General features: G+C 48.9%; 1 protein-coding gene across 3 annotated transcripts in view; it reads left to right on the top strand.

The window, feature by feature from the left end:
• The window catches only part of EML6 (EMAP like 6), a 3,038,586-nt gene that overhangs the window by 2,733,549 nt on the left and 281,922 nt on the right, over nucleotides 1-23,115 (top strand). For all 3 annotated transcript variants that reach the window (XM_069608236.1, XM_069608238.1, XM_069608237.1), the window contains one exon: nucleotides 19,053-19,241. In XM_069608236.1, coding sequence (XP_069464337.1) covers nucleotides 19,053-19,241 — 189 coding nt within the window. The remainder of the gene's footprint in view (nucleotides 1-19,052; nucleotides 19,242-23,115) is intronic.

Below are 23,115 nucleotides of genomic sequence, written 5' to 3' on the forward strand. Positions count from 1 at the left end.
TATAATTTCATATAAACTCCAATCCTAGAATATTTGAGGAAAGTTTTTAATTTGACTGAGGCTGCATTTTTGGGAAATGTTGCCCCCTGGCGGCCATTACCCAGGCGACTATCACTGTATACCAACTCTAAGGGTTCCCCTGTATATTACCTCCAGTGGCAGCCTTCCCTGGCACCCATATCCCCTAAATATGTCTCTCTCACCAGTGATACAAGCCATTATGAAGACCATAGGGGTCATTATAAGGTTGGCAGCTGCCAGAGTAATTTTTTACCGGCATGGGGATGTACCAGGGCATTCCAGCCCCGGCGGACCCAGTAATTCCCCTTTGCCGAGTGCCGGTAAAAATGACTCCCCATTCCCATTGAGTCCCACAGGAGTCAATGGGAATGGGGAGGCCGGTAGCACCGGTGTCGGTGCTACCATGGAGGTCTGCTCGCTGGTGCCATTCCGCCCGGCAGGTCAGACCTGCAGGGATGACAGGCACTCGGGAGCAGAACTCGTAATTTGCCGGTCCGGTAACAATGGTGCCGGCAAGCTTACCAGTACCGTTGTTACCGGACCAGCAACCTTGTAACCATATCTTACTACACTCCCTTGCTCACAAGGCAGCTCCAGAATCGTGGTTTCAAGCCCCTCTGCAAATCAATGTAGCCGAGGGAAGCCACAGTTCAATTGTGGACATGCAGAAGTAGGATTCCATACAGTGGATTAGCAAAGTAAAGCATTTCTTGTTGCAATCACAAACCACAACAGAATATTGAGATGCCAACGATAGACTTCTGGTTCCCCTCAAGACCTGCATCATGAGGAAAGGTACCTGAGCTTTCACAACTCAGCCTAGCAGTCTCTGGAATTCTCTGCCTCTACACGTCTGTGACGTAGATGATCACCTTGCTTTTAGGAAGTCATCGAAGACCTGGTTGTTCCTGTCCTTGGACTAAAGGACCCTTGTCCTCCTCGCATCTTCCACCCCTCTTGGTTCAATGATCGCTAACCACCAAGATACGTTGGAGGGATCAAAATAAGGATTAGTTGAGCAGCAGCTAAAAGCAGCTCTTGGATATCTGGCATCATCCAGTAAACATGAGCTACCTTTGGGCAACTGGAAGGCTGTAGCAAATCTAACTTCTGCATGAGAAGCAAACATAACCTTTTGTCCATTACATATGAGCCATTTAAATGTCTTCCAAACACACTCCCAAACACCCAGAGTTAATGTCACATAGGTTACTATGGCACCAGTTGGCTGGGAGTCAAAAGCAGCTCCTTGTTGCTGTTGGTCAGGCTAACTAGGCTTCTACTACGTTTACAGGCAGGAGCTAAATAGCTCCCAGCTCTTGGCAATTTTGAAAACTGCTGTGTGGTGCGTTTTACAAATACATTAATATATAAATACATATAACATTTTATGCTCCCTGCTTTATTCAGCTGCTGGATTCTGCTTTCTACCTTCAATAAATGTGGCAAATTGAGTTATGATGATCTTTAAATGTCATAATTTACTGTCTATGTTCACATAGAACTGTATTTGGTTTGTTATATGCATGCATTTCTTTTTCTAATGCATGCTATTTAGCATGTGGTTCTTGTATTTACTAACTCTTATTTATTTAGTTGCACATTTATATTTCTTCATGCTAAACGCTGTTGTGCAACATTTGCATAACCTTTTAAACAACTTTGGTACAAAGCACTTTAGAAGCATAATAAAATAAATGTGCGAGTGATAAAGTTGGAACGCTACCAAGGTCTCTGTCTTCTATAAAGAACAAGTTGCTTCTGTTGTCAAGCATTGGTATCTTTCATAGATTTACATGCTCTATGAATATTCCCCGTCGTCAGACTGGAATCCTCGGTAACATAGAGCAGTTTATTTTGAAAACTGAACTTCAGTCACTTTAGTGCTCTAGCATAGTCATTTTGGGTCATATGGCCCACAGGCAATAGAAAAGGCTCCCTTGGCTCCACCCCTGGATGCCATCTTCAGATATGGCATAGTGTACCCAAAGCGGCAACATGAGCCAAGAAAGAGCCAAGCGGGGTAGGCTGGAGTGTCGCATGTGAATCTGAGATACCAATGCTGGAGAACAGGAGTTTCAGGTAAGTAACTTGTTCCTTCTCCAGCATTGGCTCTTTCATAGATTCACATGCTGTTTGAAAAGATTACAAAGCAGTACCACATAACCATAATGGGTGGAGGCAAGCTCTGTGTAGCAACACTTATTCAGGAGACACTGACCTTATGCAAACAGGTTAGGCAGAACTGCCTGGCCGACCCTGGAATCTGCTGTGGAACCCTTGTCAACACAGTAAAAGTGTGTACAGATCTCCAGGGTGCGCCCTGCAGGTGTCCAGCAGGGGGACCCCAGAGAGGGAAGCTGTCATGGTGGAACCTGCCCTTGTAAAATGAGCCTTGGGCTTGCCAGGGAGAGGCCTGCCAGCTTGTTCATGACAGAAGGAGAGACATAATATTTCAAAGCACGCACTACATCCAGAAAATGCAGAGAGTGTTCTGCAAGTGAAGAAGGCGAACCGAAGATCATCGCAAGAACCACTGGTTCATTGAGGTGAAACGCTGAAAGAACCTTAGTCGCAAATGACAGGTTAGTGTGCAGTAGTACCTTGGACATGTGAAAACCCAGGTAGGGAGCTCTGCAGAAACAAGCTTTAATCTCACCCACACGTCTAGCCGGCGTGATGGTGACTAATGGAGGAGTCTTCCAGGACAGGAACTTGAAGAGAAGCCTCGTGCATAGGCTTGAAGCCTCGTGCACATGAGCCTGGAGATCTCTCTGGGGCTGGCCACTGGATAGGTAAGAAGGAACAAAACAGTCCCCTGATGAATTCTTGAACCAAGCGGTGTGACCTTAGAGAAGGTGTGGAAGACGAGCCAGTATGGGGTGAGATAGCTGCATGCAAGTTTCACTCTGATGGAGAAATGCACCGCGCCCAACTTAGCCGGATAGCAGATATGATATGCCATCCTTAGGCTGAATGCGGAAAGAGTCAAGGCCCCCTGCTCTACAGCAGCAGGAAAAACGTGCCCATTTACTTCTGTAACAGGCAAGCATGGAAGAAGTGCGTGCTATAGCTTGAATTTCTTTGCAATCATGTGGAAGTGAGATGTTGCAGAGTGGAGGAACCAGGCCATCAGGTTCAGGCGGTCAGATCATCATGCAACACTGCACCGTGGCTCCTGGAAAGAAGATTGCACAGTGGAGGCAGCTTCATTGGTATGGCGGAGGACAGAGCGAGCAGGTTTGAGTACCACAACTGCCTTTGCCAGGCAGGGGCCACTAAGGTCAGTCTGCACTGATGCTGTCTTTAGACATTTAGCACCCGAGCCACCTGGAGGATTGCGGAAAAGCATACAGGAACTTCCCCTCCGCAGGGAAGGTGAAGGCATCTCCTAGGCTCTCCGGGCGAGAGAACCTGCTGCCAATGGCCGCAAACCTCTTGTTGGTGTGGGTGGCTAAGAGATTGATTTCTGGGGTGCCCCATCAATGGGAAATCTGGTGAAGTTCAGACTCCTGGAGCTCCACTTCGTGACAGGAGCTGGGTCCCCTGCTAAGGCATTCCTCCATTGTGTTCTGAACACCCAGTAGGTGGAAAGGATGAGGAACATGTTCTGCTCCAGTGCCACAGCATCTGTGCTTCCGTAGACCGAGAGAGAGACATGATGCCCCCCTGCTTGCAGATATAAAACATAGTGTTGGTATAGCCTGTGAAGACCCAGACCACCTGACTGCTGAATTGAGGAAGAAAGGACCTGAGGGCCCATTAACACTTCGTGCAACCCCAGAAGATTGATATGAAGAGTCTTCTCCTTGTGTGTCCAGAGACCCCTAGCTTGCAGAACTCATGTATGCGTGCCCCAGCCCAGGGAGGCGTACATTGTGACCGTGACTTGATGTGTAGATAGGCGAAATTGAGAACCTTGGACGAGATGAGCCCAAACTGACCACCATCACAGAGCATCTTTGAATTACCTTGTTAGACCTTGTCCTCTCAGGAACCTGAGGCCTGCCATCCGCATGCATCGAAGCACTCCTCGAAAGGCTGTATGCAAAACCGTCAATGTTGATGCACAGGAATGCACAAGAAGGACTTCAGGAGATGGACAGAGGCCCTCGACATCCGGGAGAGTAACAGGACTTTGGCAAGAAGAGCTTGCACCCTCTCCTCTGAGGGAGTGGCAATGCAAGAACGTGTGTTCAGTTGAGCCCCCAATTAAAGCGCTCAATGAGATGGGGTCAGACTACATTTAGGAAAGTTTACAGAGAATACCAGAGACTCTAGGCATTAGATAGTCCTTGCGGTATGGCGGGTAGCAGGAGTAAAAACTCTGCCAGTTCCAGCCAGTGTTTGTGGTAGGGGTAGAGGTGTGCAACTACCGGGGCTAGGCATTTAGTGACACAATCTGGGCTGACCGAAGCCCGAAGGACAGCACCTTGAGCTGGAAATAGTGACCTGCCACTGTGAAGAGCAGGTAGCAGCAGTGTTTCCGATGAATAGGGATGTGGAAATATGCATCCTCTAGATTCAAGGATGCCAAAACATCCCCTTTATGAAGCCGAGGTAGGACTAGCTGCATAGTCACCATCCTGAAAGTTTGGTCCTTGAGGAATTTGTTGGAGGACCCGAAGGTCGAGGACAGGCCTTCACCTCCTGATTTCACTAAAAAGTACCTGGAGTACACTCCCTGTCCCAGCTAAGTGAATGGGGCTTGTTCGATTGCACTCTTTGACAGGAGCAATTGAACCTCTTGTATTAGTAGAGGTACGTGATTCTCTACTTTTTGCAAGGAAGGAATCGTGGGTGGTGTAAGGGTGCAGAAGTAGAAGCGAGACACAAAGGTGGCATGCTTGTTGGCATACACTTTTATTTAACGGAAAAATTACGAATAACCTTACCTATCCCTATAACTAAGAGGGGTTTGTGAGAAACCTGCGGGTAATCTCACACATACTCACCTTGGATCCTCTGCGCAGGTGGCAAGGGAAAGGTCATCGGTTCTGGAGGATCTGGCGAAGGAGAAACAGGATCTCTGTGGAGCTGGTGCCTCAGGGAGAAGGGTGGAAAGAGAAGGAGCCATTCTCCAGCATGGGGTCTGGCATGGATTCACATGCTCATGAATATTCCCTGTCGTCAGGCCGGGAATCCTCGGTAAAGAAACAATCAGTTTCAGTTTCATTTCTGAACTCTTTCTACTAGTAACCAATCGCTGGTCTCTGGGTCATACTGCCCCCAGCCAATGACTGCCCTCTACCTAAGCCCCTCCTCTGGCAGCCATCTTCAGATTTTTACCACACGTTCTAGTGTTGGGAGTCCTCGTGCTAAAGCTCTCGAGCTTTTACTGCGTTTTGCGATTTTTCAAAGAGTTTAATCTCATTTTTTCGGTCAATCGAGCCTCAAGCTCCACCGTTTCTACTTCCGATCAAGGGGACCCGTTTCGGAATTTTCTACGCCCCTCAAGGGCGAGGTTTTCGTCGAGTTACGCTTCTTGGAGGATTCCAGAAGACCTTGAGGCCTACCCCGTGGACATGGCCCAGGACAAAGGAAGCTTGACGCTCGGATCCAAGCTGTTCAGGAACTGCCCTGGATGCGGATTGCAGAATGTGTTCAAGGAGGACGAGCATTCTAGATGACTCTACTGCCTTCACGAAGACAAAACGCACGTGGAGAAGGACTGTGCGTTTTGCAAGAACATGTCGGAACAGACCATGAGGGGTCGGCCGATCCGCCTCACCAACTGGCTGGAAGGGAAGAGCCCAGCGGTAGGTGAGAAGAAGAGGTCCGAGCGGTCTTCTAAGTCCTTTGAGGGTGCTCCGGCGACGGGGGCCCACCAGAAGGCTAAGCACCGCGAGTCCACGGGCACCGGGAGTGCCGAACTGTCGGACTCCTCGGCTGCCAGGCAGGGCACACTTTCACAGACGCCATCAACCACGAGCCAACGCTCTGGCTCGGGGAAGAGAAAATCGGAGAACTCGGGTAAGCTTCTGGAGAAGCCCCGGTCGGTCCCGACGGAAGCAGCCGAGGGGGAGCGAAGCGGTGACCCTCCCCCCAAGGTGAAGGCCTCAAGCGTGCCAAAAGTCGTGAAGACCTTGATTCACCCGGCTAAGGCCTCTATCGAGGGAGCCGTGGCGTCCCTGGCGAAGCCTGTGGAGGCTCCCCCAGTGGAGGTGACCCTGGGGCCCAGAGTTTCCCTGCCACCGCGGAGGGAATCCTCTTTTCAGCCCATCGGTAAGACCCCCGTGAAAACCCTGGTGGAAAAAGAGGGGGGGGCGGTGGCCATCACGGACACGGATACAGCCTCTGAAGAGGAGCTGGCTGGAGTCGTGAAGATCCTCAACAAGAAGTTCGAGGAGGATCCCGACGAGGCGGACAAAGAGAGCGACGGCAGTGCCGACGAGGTTCCCGTGGAGGCGGAGGATTCCACTCCCCAACCGTCGCGCCCGTCGCAGCTGGTACCCGAGCCACAGGACAACTCGGGAGCCATCTTAATGGCGATCCAGGCCTTATGTACGGAGATAAGGACAAGGTTGCCCTTACCCCCAACGGACGATCCAGCGGAGCCTGGCCTGTCGGGGAGCCCTCCAAGCAAGCAGAAGAGAATTCATACCCCCGCCCCTTCAGCCTTCACGGCCCTCACAGCCTTCATCTCCTTCCCCTGATCCTAGGGAGGACACAGGTACAGAGACTGCCACGACAGGGACGGATGACGACGGTGGTGACGACGGGATGGGCCTTCCATTAACACCCCCTCGGACCTCCCCGCCCGACGAAATTGGCTCCTTTCAGGCCATGATTGCCAGGGCATCCAAGCTCTTCGAGCTCTGCCCCGAAGAACAGAAGGAAGGTTTCCTCTATAAACGGCGTGAGGCCAGTCCACGACCCCTGCCAAGAGAGACCGGTATGAGAACAAGTAAAGGGTGTCCCAGATTCCGCCCCTCTGTGCCTTAGGGTTCAGCCGACCCTGGATTCGGTCGTCTCGGTGGCGGCCAAGAAGAAGGCTGCGGAGGCAACGGCTTCGACTTCAACCTCTCCCCAGACGGCGAAGGGAAGAAACTGGACGCCATGGGGCGTCGGGTCATCTCGTCGGCGGTGACGACGATTAAAGCGGCCAACGCCCTAGAGATAGTGGCCCGTTACGACAGGGAGCTTTGGTTTAAGCTAGCTCCTCTGCTGGACTTCCTCACGGACGACAAGAGGGCGGAGGCCCTGGAGATCCTGCATGAAGGCGAGGTGGTGTCGGACCACGCCATAACGGTGGCCACGGACATTGCTGACACCGGTTTCCGTCAGTTGAGCAACAGCGTTTGTCTTCGACAGCGTGGTTGGCTCAAGGCGACCGATATCTGCCAGGACGTGCAAACGAGAGTTTTGGACATGCCCTTCAACAGGAATAACCTGTTTGGCAAGGCAGTGGAAGAATCACTGCAGGCCATCAAAGCCAACACAGAGACGGCCCGGGCCTTGGGGGTTTCGCAGCAACGACGTCGCCCTTTCGGAACTCCGGAGGCAAACAAGGTGCCTCCAAAGGATTCTGCGGCGGCTCCTCGACGTACCGCCAAGTGGCCCGCTCCTTGTCGCAGGAGGCCTACAGAGGACGTGCCAAGTCAGGAGGAGCTCGTCCCCAAGGAGGCCAAGGCGGCAAGGCCGCTGCCAAGCAGGACTGAAGCGGCTGTAGCATTGGGCCCTCACCTGAGCACACCGGTGGGAGGCCGGCTGGCGAAGTTCGTCAGCATGTGGGAGTCCATCTCCACCGACCGATGGGTGCTGGATGCCCTGGCTCACGGGCACACTCTCAAGTTTTTAAAGAAGTGCCCCCGCATTCGACCCGTGGCCAGGAAAGAAAACCACGTCCCACAACTGCTGCTGGAAGTAAGGGCGATGCTGAAGAAAGGAGCCATCGAGCTCATCCCGAAGAGGCTGCGGGGCTCCGGAGTATACTCTCGATACTTCCTCGTAAGATAGAAACCGGCGGTTGCCGATCCATCCTGGACCTTCGTCGTTTAAACCAGTACATCAAGGCCCAGAAGTTCCGGATGGTCACCCTCCAGCACGTGCTGGGACAGCTAGAAGAAGGCAACTTCCTATCGTCGCTACACTTGGAGGATGTCTACTTTCACATCCCCATTCCAAAAGGACACCGAAAGTTTCTCAGATTCGTAGTCCAAGGGCGGCACTACCAATTCAAGGCCCTTCCCTTCGGACTGAAGTCGGCGCCCAGGGTATTCACCAAGTGCCTAGCACCAGTGGCGGCGCGGCAGCGCCTGCAGGGGATCCACGTCTACCCATACCTGGACGATTGGCTCATCCAAGCAAAGAGAAGAGATCTGGCCGTCGGGCACACAGCGAAGACTGTCCAGCTGCTCACGGATCTGGGATTCTCCATTAACTTCACCAAATCCCACCTGGTTCCATGTCAGGTCGCACTGTTTCTGGGAGCCAAGCTCGACACATTAGTGAGACTGGCCTCCCCTTCGGAGGAAAGGACGAAGGCCATCATAGGAAAGGTGCAGCAGCTGTTCACCATGGATGTGGCCTGGGTGAGGTCCATCAGTCCCTTCTCGGCATGATGTCCTCATGCATCTTCCTAGTGCGCCTGTGCAGACTGCGGATGCGGCCACTGCAAGAGTTCCTCGATGCCCGTTTGATGCAAGTGACAGGCAGCTTCGAAAACAGGATCTCGCTCAACGAGACCTTCCACCAAGCGATCCGGTGGTGGGGCACCCGTGCGCATCTGGCGGCGGGTATGGACTTCCAGACCCCGGCACATCAGGAGACGATGACGACGGACGCCTCCCTGGAGGGATGGGGAGCACACACCGGAGATCTCCACGCAAGAGGCCTTTGCCTCCCGGAGGAGAGGTCGCTCCATATCAACATACTGGAGCTCTGGCCCGTGTTCCGGGCCCTCAGGTCGTTCCTTCCATCCCTCAAGGGCAAGGTGGTGAGGATCTTCACCGACAACACCTCCACGATGTTCTACATCCGGAAGCAGGGAGGTACCAGATCCCCAGCCCTATCCAAGGAGGCGTAGGATCCGTGGCACTGGGCCGTTGCCCAAGGGATGTTTCTTGTACCCTTCCACCTGGCAGGAATAAAGAACACCATCGCCGACTCACTCAGCAGGGAGCTGTGCTCCTGCCACGAGTGGGAACTGCGAAAGGATCAAGTGGATCTGCTGTTCCAATGATGGGGCAATCCCCACATCAATCTATTCGCAACGGCGACGAACACCAAGTGTTGGAGGTTCGCCAGCAGGTTTCTCCAGCCGGGGAGCATGGGCGATGCCTTCTCATTCCCCTGGGACGACCTGTTCCTGTATGCGTTCCCACCGTTGCCATTGCTGCTGCGACTCAACAACCAACTCAGACGATCCCGGTGCAGGATGATCCTCGTTCACCAGCTTGGCCGAGACAGATATGGTTCCCGGACCTTCTGGACATGTCAGCGTCCCCCCCCCCCAGTCAAACTCCCGACGGACGCAGATCTCCTCACCAGAGGAGGCGCCATCCTCCACCACGATCTGGTGTCGCTGAACTTGCAGGCCTGGCTCCTGCAGCACTAGAGTTTGGAGGGTACGATATCCCAGTGGACTTCAAGGAGGTGCTTGCAAAGGCCAGGGCGTCCTCGACTCTCAAGTGCTATGGACGTAAGTGGAAGAGGTTCTCTGTCTGTTGCCGTGCACAGAAGATTAACCCTCTGCAAATTACGGCCCCCCAGGTGCTGCCGTAACTACTGTCGCTGGCCAAGGCGGGACTAGCCTGCACCGCCATCAAGATACATCTAGCGGCAATCTCCTGCTACACCAGAACTCCAGGACGATCATCTCTGTGGTCCCATCGTCTGGTGAAGGAGTTTATGAAAGTATTGTTCCGATCATTCCCGCCGGTGAAGGCTCCAGCCCCGGCGTGGGAGCTCAATGTGGTGCTGAGCAGGCTCATGGGGCTGCCATTCGAGCCTCTGCATTCGACACTGTTGAAGTTCCTCTCGTGGAAGACTGCATTTCTTGTGGCCATCACCTCCGCACTACGAGTGGGAGAGATCCAGGCCCTCTCCTGCAAAACCTCCATACCTGACTTTCCACGAAATGAGGGTGGTGCTCAGGACGCACCCATCCTTCATGCCCAAGGTGCTGTCAGACTTCCATCTCAACGAGCCCTTGGTGTTACCTGTTTTCTTCCCGTCGCCTTCGTCGCCGGGTGAGAGGACTTTGCACTCGCTGGATGTAGCTAGAGCGCTGAAGTTCTACGTTGACCGCACGAAGAGCCTTCGGAAGACATCACAACTGTTTGTGAACTTGGGACCTGTGAACCAATGGAAGGCCCTCTCGAAGGCTTCCATTTCCAGATGGCTCCCCGACTGCATCATGCACTGTCACCGGTTGGCAAACCGACCGTTGCCCGGCCGTCCGAGGGCCCACTCGACCAGAGCGATCGCTGCTACCACGGCGTTCTTGTCTGGTGTATCCCTGCTGGACATCTGCAGGGCTGCCATGTGGAGGTCGACGCACACCTTCACGAGATTCCACTGCATCGGCCGGGATTCCAGGGAGGAGTCCAGGGTCGGCCAGGCAGTGCTCCGCAACCTGTTCGCCTGAAGGTGGGCCTGGTGAGGAGGTAAGAGTTGCTTAATGTTGAGTTGATATGCTTAATGTTGAGCCTTGTCACCTCCCGTGTTTGTGCATGTGTGTACTGCAATGTATTCTTATATTCATGAGCATGTGAATCCATGCCAGACCCCATGCTGGAGAAGGAACAAGTTACTTACCTGTAACTGTTGTTCTCCAGCATGGGTCTGGCATGGATTCACATGCGAACCCACCCTCCTACCCCTCTGCGGCTCTTCATTTGGTCCTACTGCCCACCGTGCTACCAAATCTGAAGATGGCTGCTAGAGGAGGGGCTTAGGTAGAGGGCAGTCATTGGCTGGGGGCAGTATGACCCAAGACCAGTGATTGGTTACTAGTAGAAAGACAGTTCAGAAACGAAACTGAAATAGATTTTTTCTTTACCGAGGATTCCCAGCCTGACAACGGGGAATATTCATGAGCATGTGAATCCAAGCCAGACCCATGCTGGAGAACAACAGTTACAAGTAAGTAACTTGCGCCTTCCCTTTATAAATTCAGCAAATGCACGCTCTCCTGCGACGCTGCTGAGGTGCGGTAGCGCCATAGAGGTAGGAGAGAAACCCCTGATTGCCAGAAGCCTGATAGTTGGAGAGCGGGATCTGAAGAAGCCTACAGGGGAGCCCGGTGAGTGTACTGAAAGTCAAATCCCTGTATAACTCTGACCGCAAGCATTCCCCAAGGATAACACATTTTTGAACTGTGAAATCCTGAAACACAAAGCAGTGGAGTGATCATTTATTTACAAGAGATAGGTTGTCGAAAGTCTCAGCATCTTCAAAGCAACTTTCAATTATTTATAACATACCAAGTAATGGAGTGGTCGCGTATTTGCTGTGTTATAAGAAATAATCTGTCAAAAGTCTCTGAAATTCTTAACAAACTTTCAATTGTACTCGAGAAGGATGTTATAGTAGTTGTCCGCCTCACTGGAAGGAGGACACATACTGAAAGGGTTGCAGAATAATGAAAGCAACGTGTTTACTATGAAATAAAGAATGTTTTGATCATGTATGCTTAAACTGAAGTTTCCTGACTACAGAGACACTGAATATTGCGAATAGATGAAACCAGTGGTCTTGAAGTTTACAAGAGTGATAAAACTAGAAAAGTGGAGTAAGCTGTGTGACCTGAAAGGGGTGGATTGTGTAGTCCAATAACTGCGCCACAGCTCAATACCCTAAAGAGACTAAATCTAAAATTGCCAAAACTTAAGTGTGGGGAATGGAACCCAAGTGCTTTTCTTTTTGTTTAAGCTTCTTATGATCATGGGAAATTGAACCTCAATATTTTTTGTTGTTGAAAAGATTTATGGAACATGCAATCAGAAGCCAAATCAATTTGAATGTTAATCCAGCATTGCCAGAGAAGCAAGGTCTTATGGCACCTCTGTTTAAAAGCAGCACGTTTTGAATGTCAAATTACATAAACGTGCCACAGAGACAATTTTGAGAACTGCATTGAATGAAAGACAAGTAAATGTGAACTGTTCAAGAAGAGAAATACCTTTGTTTTGTGAACCTGGGAAAGGTAAACCCCAATGAGAAGAAACGTTTCTGTTTTGGTCAACTATTTGGAACTCCTTTCTGTGATGAACTGCTTGGAGAAGGAAGTTGAACTTTGGAATGGAGTTTTGAACACTATTTTGTTAAGATCAACATATTTGCACATTTTTGCTTAGTTTATTGTGAGGGCGAGCATAGCTTTGGGTGTAAAGGGTGCTAGGTTGAATATTACAAAACAGTTAAGACTGTCGATTCTGCAAGTTGGTAGTGGAAACCCTGGAACACCCTTTCACAGAGTGTATTATGTCATCAGATGTGCGATCTCAAATATTTGGAAAATTCTGGTCTAATAGGGAGGAGGAGTATTCAACGGGTTTGTGGCACCGGCTTCTATGTGCATCAGACACTGCTCTTTGCATTGCAGTGGTGATATTTATTAAGTTCATTTTCGGCTAAGAAGTTATGACCATAACAAGTGAAATTGCTGAATATGCATTTTAAATATGGTCTATAAATGTGTCTGATCTCTTTTTATCTGTTTTAGATTACATTTGTATAGGAATGTTTTATGTATGTGAAATATTTATTGTAACAAAAACACAACAAATAAATAATTCAAGAAAGTTGTTAGAATATCTCCCTTCCCAGGCCTTCTTTAGGCTCGTTTTAACAGTACAACAGTGTTGGGGAATGTCTCCCTTCCCCAGGCCTTTTCTTAGGCCGGTTTTGACATTACAAGAAAGTTGGGGGAATATCCCCAGGCCTTCTTAGGCTCTCCTTCGATAGTTTCAATGATATCTTGATTTTCACCAGAGGAGATATCTTTCCCCTCCTAGTCCTCTCTTGACTTTTGCAGAAGGATATTTTTCTCTTCCCCTCGTCTACTCTTCACATAGTGCGGGTCCCAGACCCTCTTCTCAGGTTTATACTGTCTCTTAATCCAGCACGGTACACTAATCTGCCAGGCATTCTCTTGCATGTACAATTCACCAGTACTCTCGATAAACAGATTGCAGACCCTTCTCTCTTTTCGGCTCCCATTGGGGTGCTCTCTAACCCAGTATGTCTGTTTCGTTTCTGTGCTTGGTTCCACTGAGACGAGGAAGATGGTTCCTCTCTTCCTTCCAACCACAGCATCTAGGGGTTCCCAACACCTTCTCGGTCCCCCTCTGCATACCTTCCAACTTGGTCCACGAGGGTTCCGGTCCTCAGCAACATCGGTAAGCTTCTCTGGCTTCCCCTTTGCTCTCGCGGGCTTCTCTTGGCCTTCAGCGACTCCACCACACTTGTTTCTCCCCTCACGTCGTGTCCCACCTGGGTCACTCGGTTGGCCTGCTTTCAGCCACAGGACGTCTGATTCCCTAGCCATCCGGTGAGTTCAGGCTTCTCTCTGCCTTCACGGACGCCTGTTTCTTCTCCTGGCATCTTGGTCTGTAGAGCGTCCTCTCTCCTCTGCCTCGCTTCCAAGCACAATGCTCCTTTGGGGCAGGACTGATACTGAGGAAAATCCTTAACCAGTGTATATGGTCAGTTGACTCGTAACTCTGGCATAGTTAGTATGTGTGTCTTGGTTACACGTTAGGCTTTTCATTGTCCTGCTCTTATTCGTGTCAGTACTTGTGCAGCCATCCACTTCCTTACTCTTCCTCATCACAGTATTGTCTATTTTAGAGACAGGGCTACTCTGCATTAAGCAACTAACAGAAGAAAGAAGAGACACAGAAAATGGCTGTGCATGGGCCCTATCCATGTTGTGCGGTGAATAATGTAGGGCAGAATGGTGGTTTGTATACCGCGTTCTCCCCTGATAGTCTTCACTTTTCCCACAGAGGAAGTCCCCTCCCATGGGATCCTCGCACTGAGTACCACCCTCAGGGGACTATCGGGGAGCTTCCTTGCCTCCCTGGCCCCATGGGAAGGGTCCCCCTCCTGGGAGAAGTGACAACATCAAGGGATTTGTCACAGTAGTCTCTTGAGAAATTCCAGCGTGTGGTCCTGCTGGATGAGGGTTAACACCCAACTGTCTCTGGTGATGGATTGCCACTGGTCCACGAATTGAGAAAGCCTTCCTCCCACTGGGGCATAAAAGAGGGGGGCCTCTGCCCGAGACGGGTCATGTTTGTTTGATTGTTAGGCTCCTGTTGTGTGAGGAGCAGCTGTGGCATTGGTTTCCTCAGTAAGACTTTGATTTATAGTTGTCCGCAGCAGAGTTTGATGGGGACCAGTATGGGAGCTAGTAGCCCCTTGATGTTCTGGAGGAATGGGATTTCCCTGACTGAAAGGACTGGCGGTGTTGCTGTAGCATGCTGCAAGAACACGCTGTCTCTGTGTCTGTCTTGAAGGTGTGTAAAGTGTTGTCCACTTACTTGCCAAAGAGGTTGCCCACCACTTTTGCTTGGACTTCCGGCCGGAAGTTGGTGGCCTTGAGCCAACCCTATTTGCGTAAGATAGCACCTTTGCCAAGTTGTCTGAAGCCGGTGTCAGCGATGTCCATTGAAACGGAAATCGCATGATCGGAAGCCACCTCTTCCTCACGTAGAAGGTAAAACGCCTCCCCCTCCTTGTCATCTGGAAGGAATTCTAGAATTGGGCCCTTCTTGAGCCAAAGTTTTTTTGTATCTAGACAGAATGGCCACTGCATTAGCTGCCTTGTTGGTTGTAGCAAGCAAAAAAGGATGGTCAAGCCAGAATTCATTTATGCAGACTGGGGTCTGAGGCTTATCAAGCAAATACACAAAAAATAGTGCCCCAGTCTGTAATTTGCAAAATGTCTTTTTAGGAAATGTGGGCCCAACAGGACGCAGGAAGAAGACAATTTCAAACGGACCAATTAATGTCCAGAATGTAAAAATCACAAATTAAAGAGAAAACCATCAGAAAACATCAATACATGGCAGGTGGTTGCAGTGCTTCATGTTGCCACCTGTACCAAAAAGACAACAAAAAACTTAAACGGAATTTGGTCCTCGTGAGCACACAAAACATGGACCTCACTTTGGAAGCTATCTAAGAGAAAAAAAGGGGAGAATCACACCACATAGCCTAATATATGTTTAACAATCACATCACATTCACTCCACACCTAATCAACGAACTAAGCAAAACAAGGGGGAGGGGTGTGAGGACAACAGAAATAACATATATTCAATGGAAACAGGTATAACCCAATGTGGGTCAAAGAATACACAGATAATCTATTTCCCACAACAAGGCTCGACCTCTGTGCGAATTCCCAGGCAAATGAGCAGGTCTTGCTGGTAGATTATAAAAAAATGACAATATCTTACAAAGAGGTAACATAGTGCAAAGAGCAACTTAATGATTGTGAAGATAGGGAACAGTCAGATTGAGTCAGTCCATGCGGAAAAGGCCTACGGCAACAACCAGTTCTAGCCGTCAGTCTTCATACACCAAGACAGTTTGTCTGGAGGTAGCGTTACTGATGTGCGCTACAGATCGGTTGAGTCAGTTCTACAATACTGCGGGTGATCGTTGTAGCAGCTGTCATAATGACGCATTTCCCATAGGCATCCAGATGATTGCCCTCTTTGTCGAGGGAACAGAGCATGATGAGGTATGTGTTGGGCGAAGCGGCAGGCTGCTGCTGCTGACACAGCTGAATCATGGTTGGGCTAAGACATGAGGCATTTCAGAGCAGAGTCCGGTATTTTCTACTTTTAACCAAACCTCTCCTTTTTGGGGGGGGGGTGAAGAGGATGGATGATTGGTCATAGTCTACAGAGGGTCCTCCCATATGTCTTCCAAAATATGAATCTTGACAAACGATTTTCTTCGCTGTTCAACACGCTGGTAGAGGAAGCCTTCTTTTTTCTGTTCTTTTGGAACCAAACCACACATCTTCGTGGCACTTGACATTAGAGCATGGAAGGATCTGATTTCATCCAGGGGAGGATTGCGGAGAGGAACATCATCCCCAGGCGCCAAATCGTCAAACTCATCAATGCCGGTGGTTTGTGTTAAGGCATTCCCTTATAAATTTGTTTCTGTAAGGTGATGCATCGGGACAGGTGGTAGGTGGTCCCTGGGCAGACAAAGAGGAGCAGCAAGTGACTCACTCAGGACTTGTGATGTGGATGGGCCAGGCATCCTGTGTTGCAGTTCCGACACCAAGGACTGCAAGGTGATAAGAATGTTCATGGAGACGTCTATAGGAGGCTCCACCCTATGAGGTAGGGTGGCCAAAATGGTAGGCGGAAACACCACTGGCACAGGAACTGCCCTTAGGTTGGAGGGGGTGTTTGGGGGAGGCATTGCCAATTTGGAGCTAGACTGCACCACCTCCATATCATCGTCGAAGACTCCCATTGGCCCTCAGGGTCGGAGTGAAGGGTGGGTTGAAGAATTTCTGCAGGTGGGATAGCCGATGAGCTTGGCGTAGCCGGAGTGATCCCCAGGGTCAGGGTAAAAGGACGTGGATGTCTGGGTAAGGTTGCCTGAGCTGATGGTTGAGCCGATGACTAATTCAATGGTGGGTCATCGGAGGAGTAGTGGACGAGGAAGTCTACTTGCCTTGTTTAGTCGCTGATGCTGTCGACAAAGCTATCAACGATGTCAAGGCCTCCTTTGACTGGGTCTTCCGAGACTTCCTACCACGGGAAGTATCTTCATGCAATCTTGCCCTCTTGGAAGAGAAAGTACACTCGACAGGTCTGCTCTGCCAGAGTGAGGCATGACTCTGGAGTGAGGATGACTAAGAAGCTCCCCTGGCATCATCGTGCCACTCCACTAACCTGCAGTGGCAGTCTTTTTGTTTGAAAACGACTGACGGATGGAACAGTCTTGGATGTCGCGTGCCGGGTACACGCAGTAGAGCCAATTTTTGTGGACGTCTTACACATACATATTCTTGAAGCTGCACCTGGCCTTGAAGAGGCACTCCGTCTTGGTCTCTGCCATGGCTGGATGGAGGCCTCACAGTCGAAGACGTGAATCCGCCCCAAAGTGATGACGGTGACCGGAACAGGAGCAACCCCAGATGTCGCCAGAGTCAAGGATTCAACAAACATCGTTAAAACGAGAAAACACATAGGGCCTCATTACGACCCTGGAGGTAACCATGCCGCTTATTGCGGCATGGCTACCCCCATTCCGGGTACCGGGTCCTGGTTCCCTGAATGGGGAAATACCGGGCCATTCTGTCCTTGGAGGGCCCGGTATTTTCCCATTCAGGGAACCCAGACCCGGTACATCCCCATTCCCATTTCAGCCCCCATAGGGCTCAATGGGGATGCTAACAACGGGCCAGTTTATGACGGGCCTGTTAGCATCCTGGTCTGCTCGCAGGACCCGCTAAGAATGCCTGGGTTTACCCGGTGTCCTTAGCGGGTCCCGCGAGCAGACCTCGTAATGAGGCGGTAGGGGGTTAACGGGGCCGGCAGTAGAAGAAAATGCGAAATTATTCGGAGAGGGATTTCTGAGGACTCACAACACATAACGTGCAGTAACAAATCTGAAGATGGCCTCCAGGGAGGAGGTATGGGAGCCCTTTGTGTTGGACGTGGGCAACATGACCCAAAATGACTATTCTAGGGCACTAAAGTGACTGAAGGTTCAGTTAAAAAAAATAAACTGCTCTGTTACTGAGGATTCCCAGCCTGACGACGGAATATTCACACAGCATGGGAATTTATGAAAGATCCAATGCTGGAGAACCCCCAGGGGTTGTTACATAAAGAGGGAAATCTCTCTGAAGGGGGTTAAATCAATACAAGCACAGCAAAAATCAAATGTTTACCTTTCCATTACATTAGGCTATTAGTGTAATTTGTATGATGGCCACATTTGCTCCTCCACACACATACTGTTAACACTATTTTCTAGAGGCAAGTTGAAGGGCAATACTTTGTTTGACCAAGCAGTCCTCAAACCCCTGCTGCGCTAATCCCTGGTCTGCTGTTCAGTACCACTACTTCTCAACATTCCCTTCTTTCTATTCTGTTTCCAGTGATTGGGAATAGAAGAGCCGAGTGTAATAGAATTGGGATGTAACTGACCTTTTAATTGGTTTACTTATGGAACACAGTCTCTTCACTTTAACCAACATTCACTGACCTTAAACAGCTTGGCTAAGGGCTGCAATAATAATAGTGACTGGTTTTCCATATTCCGAACTTAGGCTTTGCTATGCAGAGGCGTAAAGAAAGTCAATTGTGGGACATCAAGATGAAACTTGCTTTGGCATTACACTTTTGTCAGTCACCTATTTAGTTATGCAATAGTATGATAATCTTAATGCCCCTCTACTCTTTTCCTTTACCATACCAAAAGGTATTCCTTTTAAAGTGCCCTTTCCATATTTTCTCTAGACAAGACCTAGAAATGACCTCCTACAAACTGTCACACCCAGTCGAGCATATTAACACGTTTATTTGTGTAAAATTAAATACAGCGTGGATGGGTCAATGATGGCAACAGTGATGCCGACATAATTAGCAGATGTCAATTGTCTCTGGTCCATAGCCATTCCTTACCTGCCTGGATATTTCACTAAGGCTAAGATACATCATTAGCCGCGTTTTCCTGATGCTATGGACCGCAAGAAGAATAGCATTCATTAAGTAAAATACCCTGCTCAGATGTCATTGCCACCAAATTCTTAAACCCACATTTTGACAATGCCTAGTTTCTTCGATGAAAGAAGAGAATAGTCCTAACTTTAACAAACCAAAGCATATAGCAGACCTTCAATCACAAGATCACTGACCGCATTACATCTTGGGTAGGCACAGATAGAAGCTACTTGCCCCCACATCCTTAAGTAATGCCCTAAAAAGCTCTCTTGCATGTTCTATATTATACAATCATGTGTTCAGATCATCTACTCGTCAGTAGAAACCGGGATTACTATTCATGTCTTCAAGTTTTCACTTGCTTGTTTCCAACAGGGTAAGATATTGGTTGGAACCAAAGATGGAGAAGTTATTGAAGTAGGAGAGAAAAATGCTGCTTCGAACATCCTTATCAATGGCCACATGGAAGGGGAAATCTGGGGCCTGGCAGTGCATCCATCCAAAGATATTTTCATATCTGCAAGTTATGATGGTACAGCACGGATATGGGACCTTGCTTCTAAGGTGAGTGCAGACTATAGAGCCTTAGATGTTTGTCTTAAGCCTTTAGAGAAAACAAGATCACAATACACAACCCACATTGGAAATGTTTCTGTTATCCTGATGTGAGCAAATTCTGGAATGATCTTATGTCCTCTTTCTTGAAAGAATCAAAATGTTTGTTATCAGGTTTGATTGATGTTCTCCTGGTTTCCATAAATGTTATGCTTCCTTTGCAATGTAAATCATGGACAAAATCAAAGTTTGTTCTCCATTACCAATGTCTAAACATCTAACGTTAGTAACCGGACACAGCTGCATGTTATTGAGTGCCATCTTTTTTATTAATTCTTGTGTAGCTCACCGGCCATTTGCACTGGATAGAAGTTTAAGCAGCTGTTTTATTTTGGTAGTCAAATAGATGGGGGCTAGTGTGGGTGAGGCTTAATCAGGATTTTTTTAAATATAAAAAAGTACTTCTTTTAGGCTAATTATGTATGTTTAAATGCCTTCATCATAAAGATTTTTCACTTTATTGACCCCTTTAGCCATTGTTCATCACTTTTGAGCTCTTTCTTGTTAAGGTCATGGACTAAGCCCACAGACACATTGCTAAATGAAACTTTTTTTTTTAAACAATTTTTATTGATTTTTACAACAATCAACAATAAACAAACAACCCCAGCAATGCTTCGTCGTAGCATTTTAACATTATAAAAATATCTTAAGTATCTACTGCTTGCCTTTAACCCGCCCTCCAACTCGAGCCTACTCCACTTCGCCCTCCGCCTCTTTGTCCTCTGGGGGTACCTCCCTGTCTGTATTCCCAGAGGAATCATTGCTTGAGCTGTCCTAGGGGGGCCCCGATATTGTGGCCACTAGATGTTTCCAGGCCGTCAGGGTTTCCGCTTCTTCCTCCCCTCCCCTATTGGCCGCTTCATTCCATACTACTATTTCTGCTTCAGTCCATTTATGGAGATCGTTCCACCAGACCTCTATCTTGGGTCTATTACATGCTTTCCACCCCATGGCAATTCTGCGCGTGGCGAGTATATAAACCAAATCTTTGAGTTTACTGACATGTTTCAATTGACGCGGTCTAGGAAAAGCCCCTACCATGCATGCCCACACTGATTCCACATTTAAATTGATCCCTTTCTCGTTTAATTGGTGGGCTACTTCTCCCCAGAACTTTGCAATTTCTGGGCATGCCCAAAACATGTGTATCATCCCTGCGTTTTCTACGCCGCACTTGGGGCATTTTTGTCATTCTGCGCTTTTAAATCGGGCAATTCTCTGGGGGGGTTATATATAGCTGTATTTTTTTTAGCCTCGCGTTCCTAGACACTTTTTTATGATAGCCTTGAACCTGCTCCCACAACCCATCAGTCATAAGTTCCCCTGCTTCTTCCTCCCAGTCCTGCCACAGCTTGGTTGCTTCCTTTCCCACCCTGGACATCAGTAATTCGTAAATTCGGGAAACCCCGTGCCCTCCCTCTGCGACATCATATAATGTTTTGATGCCGTGTCTGGTGGTGGTTCTAGCATTATTTCTGACCATGTCTCCCTTACCCGCCGTACCAGTCTGGTATAAGTCATATACTGCCCCAAGTGTAAACCTGTTTCTTCCACCAGCACATTAAATTCCTTTATTTCTCCCTCTTGCTACCTACGAATCGTCTTCCTTAGTTGCGTGTCTCCTCCTGTCAATCCCACTAGCGGCACTTGAGGGGAACACAGGGTCGGGTTCTCTATGGTCTGGCAAGCCTTACGCCATATTTTCCATACTAGTTCGAGCATCCCCAGGCACCCTTTTATCTCTTGTTTAGGCAGCCATATCCATTCTTTTAAGAAAAACGGGGCATATTAAGATCTCAACAGTCTGGATTCTGATGTTGAGTCTTCCGCTAACCACTTAGTCACGTATTGTAGTTGACTGGCCAAGTAATAGATCTCAAAGTTAGGCATCTTAATACCCCCTTTGTCATATGTGTTCTGTAGTTTCCATAGGGCTATCCTATTCCTGGTTCCAACCCAGAGGAAGCCCCTGCATATGCCTTGAAGTTTAACGAACAATCGCTTATGTATCATGTATGGTATGGTCCCAAAAAAGTGTAGTAGCTTGGATCATACGACCATCTTCAGCAGAGCGCCCCTCCCCATCATGGCCAGAGGGTGCCTAGTCCAAAACTTCATGCTGTTCCCGATGATTGTCACTGCTTTCTCAGTGTTGTGTATATTCTGCTTCCACCATGTGGTAGATGTCAATCCCCAGGTATCTAAAGGTACTGGTCTCCCACGGTATTAGTAGTACTGGCAGTTGTTCTTGCGGGACCCCTATGTGCCTTCCCAGGGGGAATATGCATGACTTTTTAGGATTGACTGCAATGCCGGAGAGCAATGCAAATCGCTCCATCACTTCTAGGATGTATTGCAGATTTTGTTCAGGGTATTGCAAGTATAACAACATGTCATCTGCGTATAACAATATTAAGTGTGGTCCCCCTTTTGTGTAGATCTCCACTTCCTCATATTGTTGTCTCAGGTATATCGCTAGCGGTTCCAGTGCGAGAATGTACAGCATCGGGGACCGAGGGCTTCCCTGTCTAGTGCCCGTGCTGAGTTGCCATCTCTCCGAAATGATCGCTCCAGTCCTGATTCTGGCTAATGGTGAGCTGTATAGTAATTTCACCCACTTTAGGTACCCGGGTCCCATCCCATATTCTTTTAGGGCTGCCAGCAGCCAAGGACATTTGACGGAGTCAAAGGCTTTCATTGCGTCTAATGATACAATAGCCAACTCGTCTCCTTCTGTTTGCTCTATGACACGGTGGAGCCGTCTGAGGTTGTCGGATATGCTTCTGTGTGGAACATATCCGGTTTGATCGGGATGTACTAGTCTGCCTATGACCTGTTTCATTCTATTTGCCAACACAGCCGTGAGTATCTTGCTGTCCTGGTTCAGCATAGATAGCGGTCTGTATGACCCGCAGTCCATGCTTGGCTTATTAGGTTTGAGGAGTGGGATAATGTTTACTTCTCTAAGGGATTCTGGCAATATCCATATTTCAAATGCTTCATTTAACATTGCCATTAGTGGGGGAGGAGCACTTCCTTCATATACATTTTGTAAAATTCGCTGGGGAGTCCATCCGGTCCCGGGGTCTTCATGGTAGGTAGTTGCTCGACCACCGCCTTGGCTCTTCCAGTGTAATTGGGGCTTTTAGGTTTTCTCGCTCTTCAGCACTTATTTTTGGTAAGCCGATATCCTCTAGTGTTTCTGCTATCTCCCTCCCTCCACCACCTCCTGCGTCTCCGTACAATCATTTATAGAATTCAAGGAACGCTCCGTTCACGCTCTCTTGGGTATCTAATATTTGTCCACTCTCCCCCAGTACCGCTCTGATCGTTGGTCTGGGGGTCTCACTTTTATACAGCCATGCTAGCAATCTCCCAGGCTTGTCTCCCCCAGCGTGCTGCCTTTCTATGTATTTCTTATAGTTTAAATTGCATAATCTTTCACAGTGCCCCACACATTCCTGCTGCAATTGATTGATGGTTTCAGCATCTTTCCGGGAGTTTTCTCCTCTACCTAGGATTGTCTCTAGTTCCACCTCTGCCTTCTGTAGTCTCAGTAGTATGCCTCCCTGCAGCCCTTTAGATTTGGCTATACCTGCTCCTCTCACCACCACCTTAAATGCTTCCCATAGGGTTCCAGCCGACTCTACACTCCGTGTGTTATTTCCAAAGTATTCTATAATTTATTTTCTGAGGTCCTCACTGAACACCATATCTTTCAATGCTTCTGCTCTAAAACGCCATGTAGGGATTTTAGCTCTCGGGGCCACATATTGCCATGTAAGGACCAATGGCGAGTGGTCGCAGAGGACCCTTGCTT

The sequence above is a fragment of the Ambystoma mexicanum genome, chromosome 4q (assembly GCF_040938575.1).
Source record: "Ambystoma mexicanum isolate Mex_15411 chromosome 4q, UKY_AmexF1_1, whole genome shotgun sequence".
NCBI lineage: Eukaryota > Metazoa > Chordata > Amphibia > Caudata > Ambystomatidae > Ambystoma > Ambystoma mexicanum.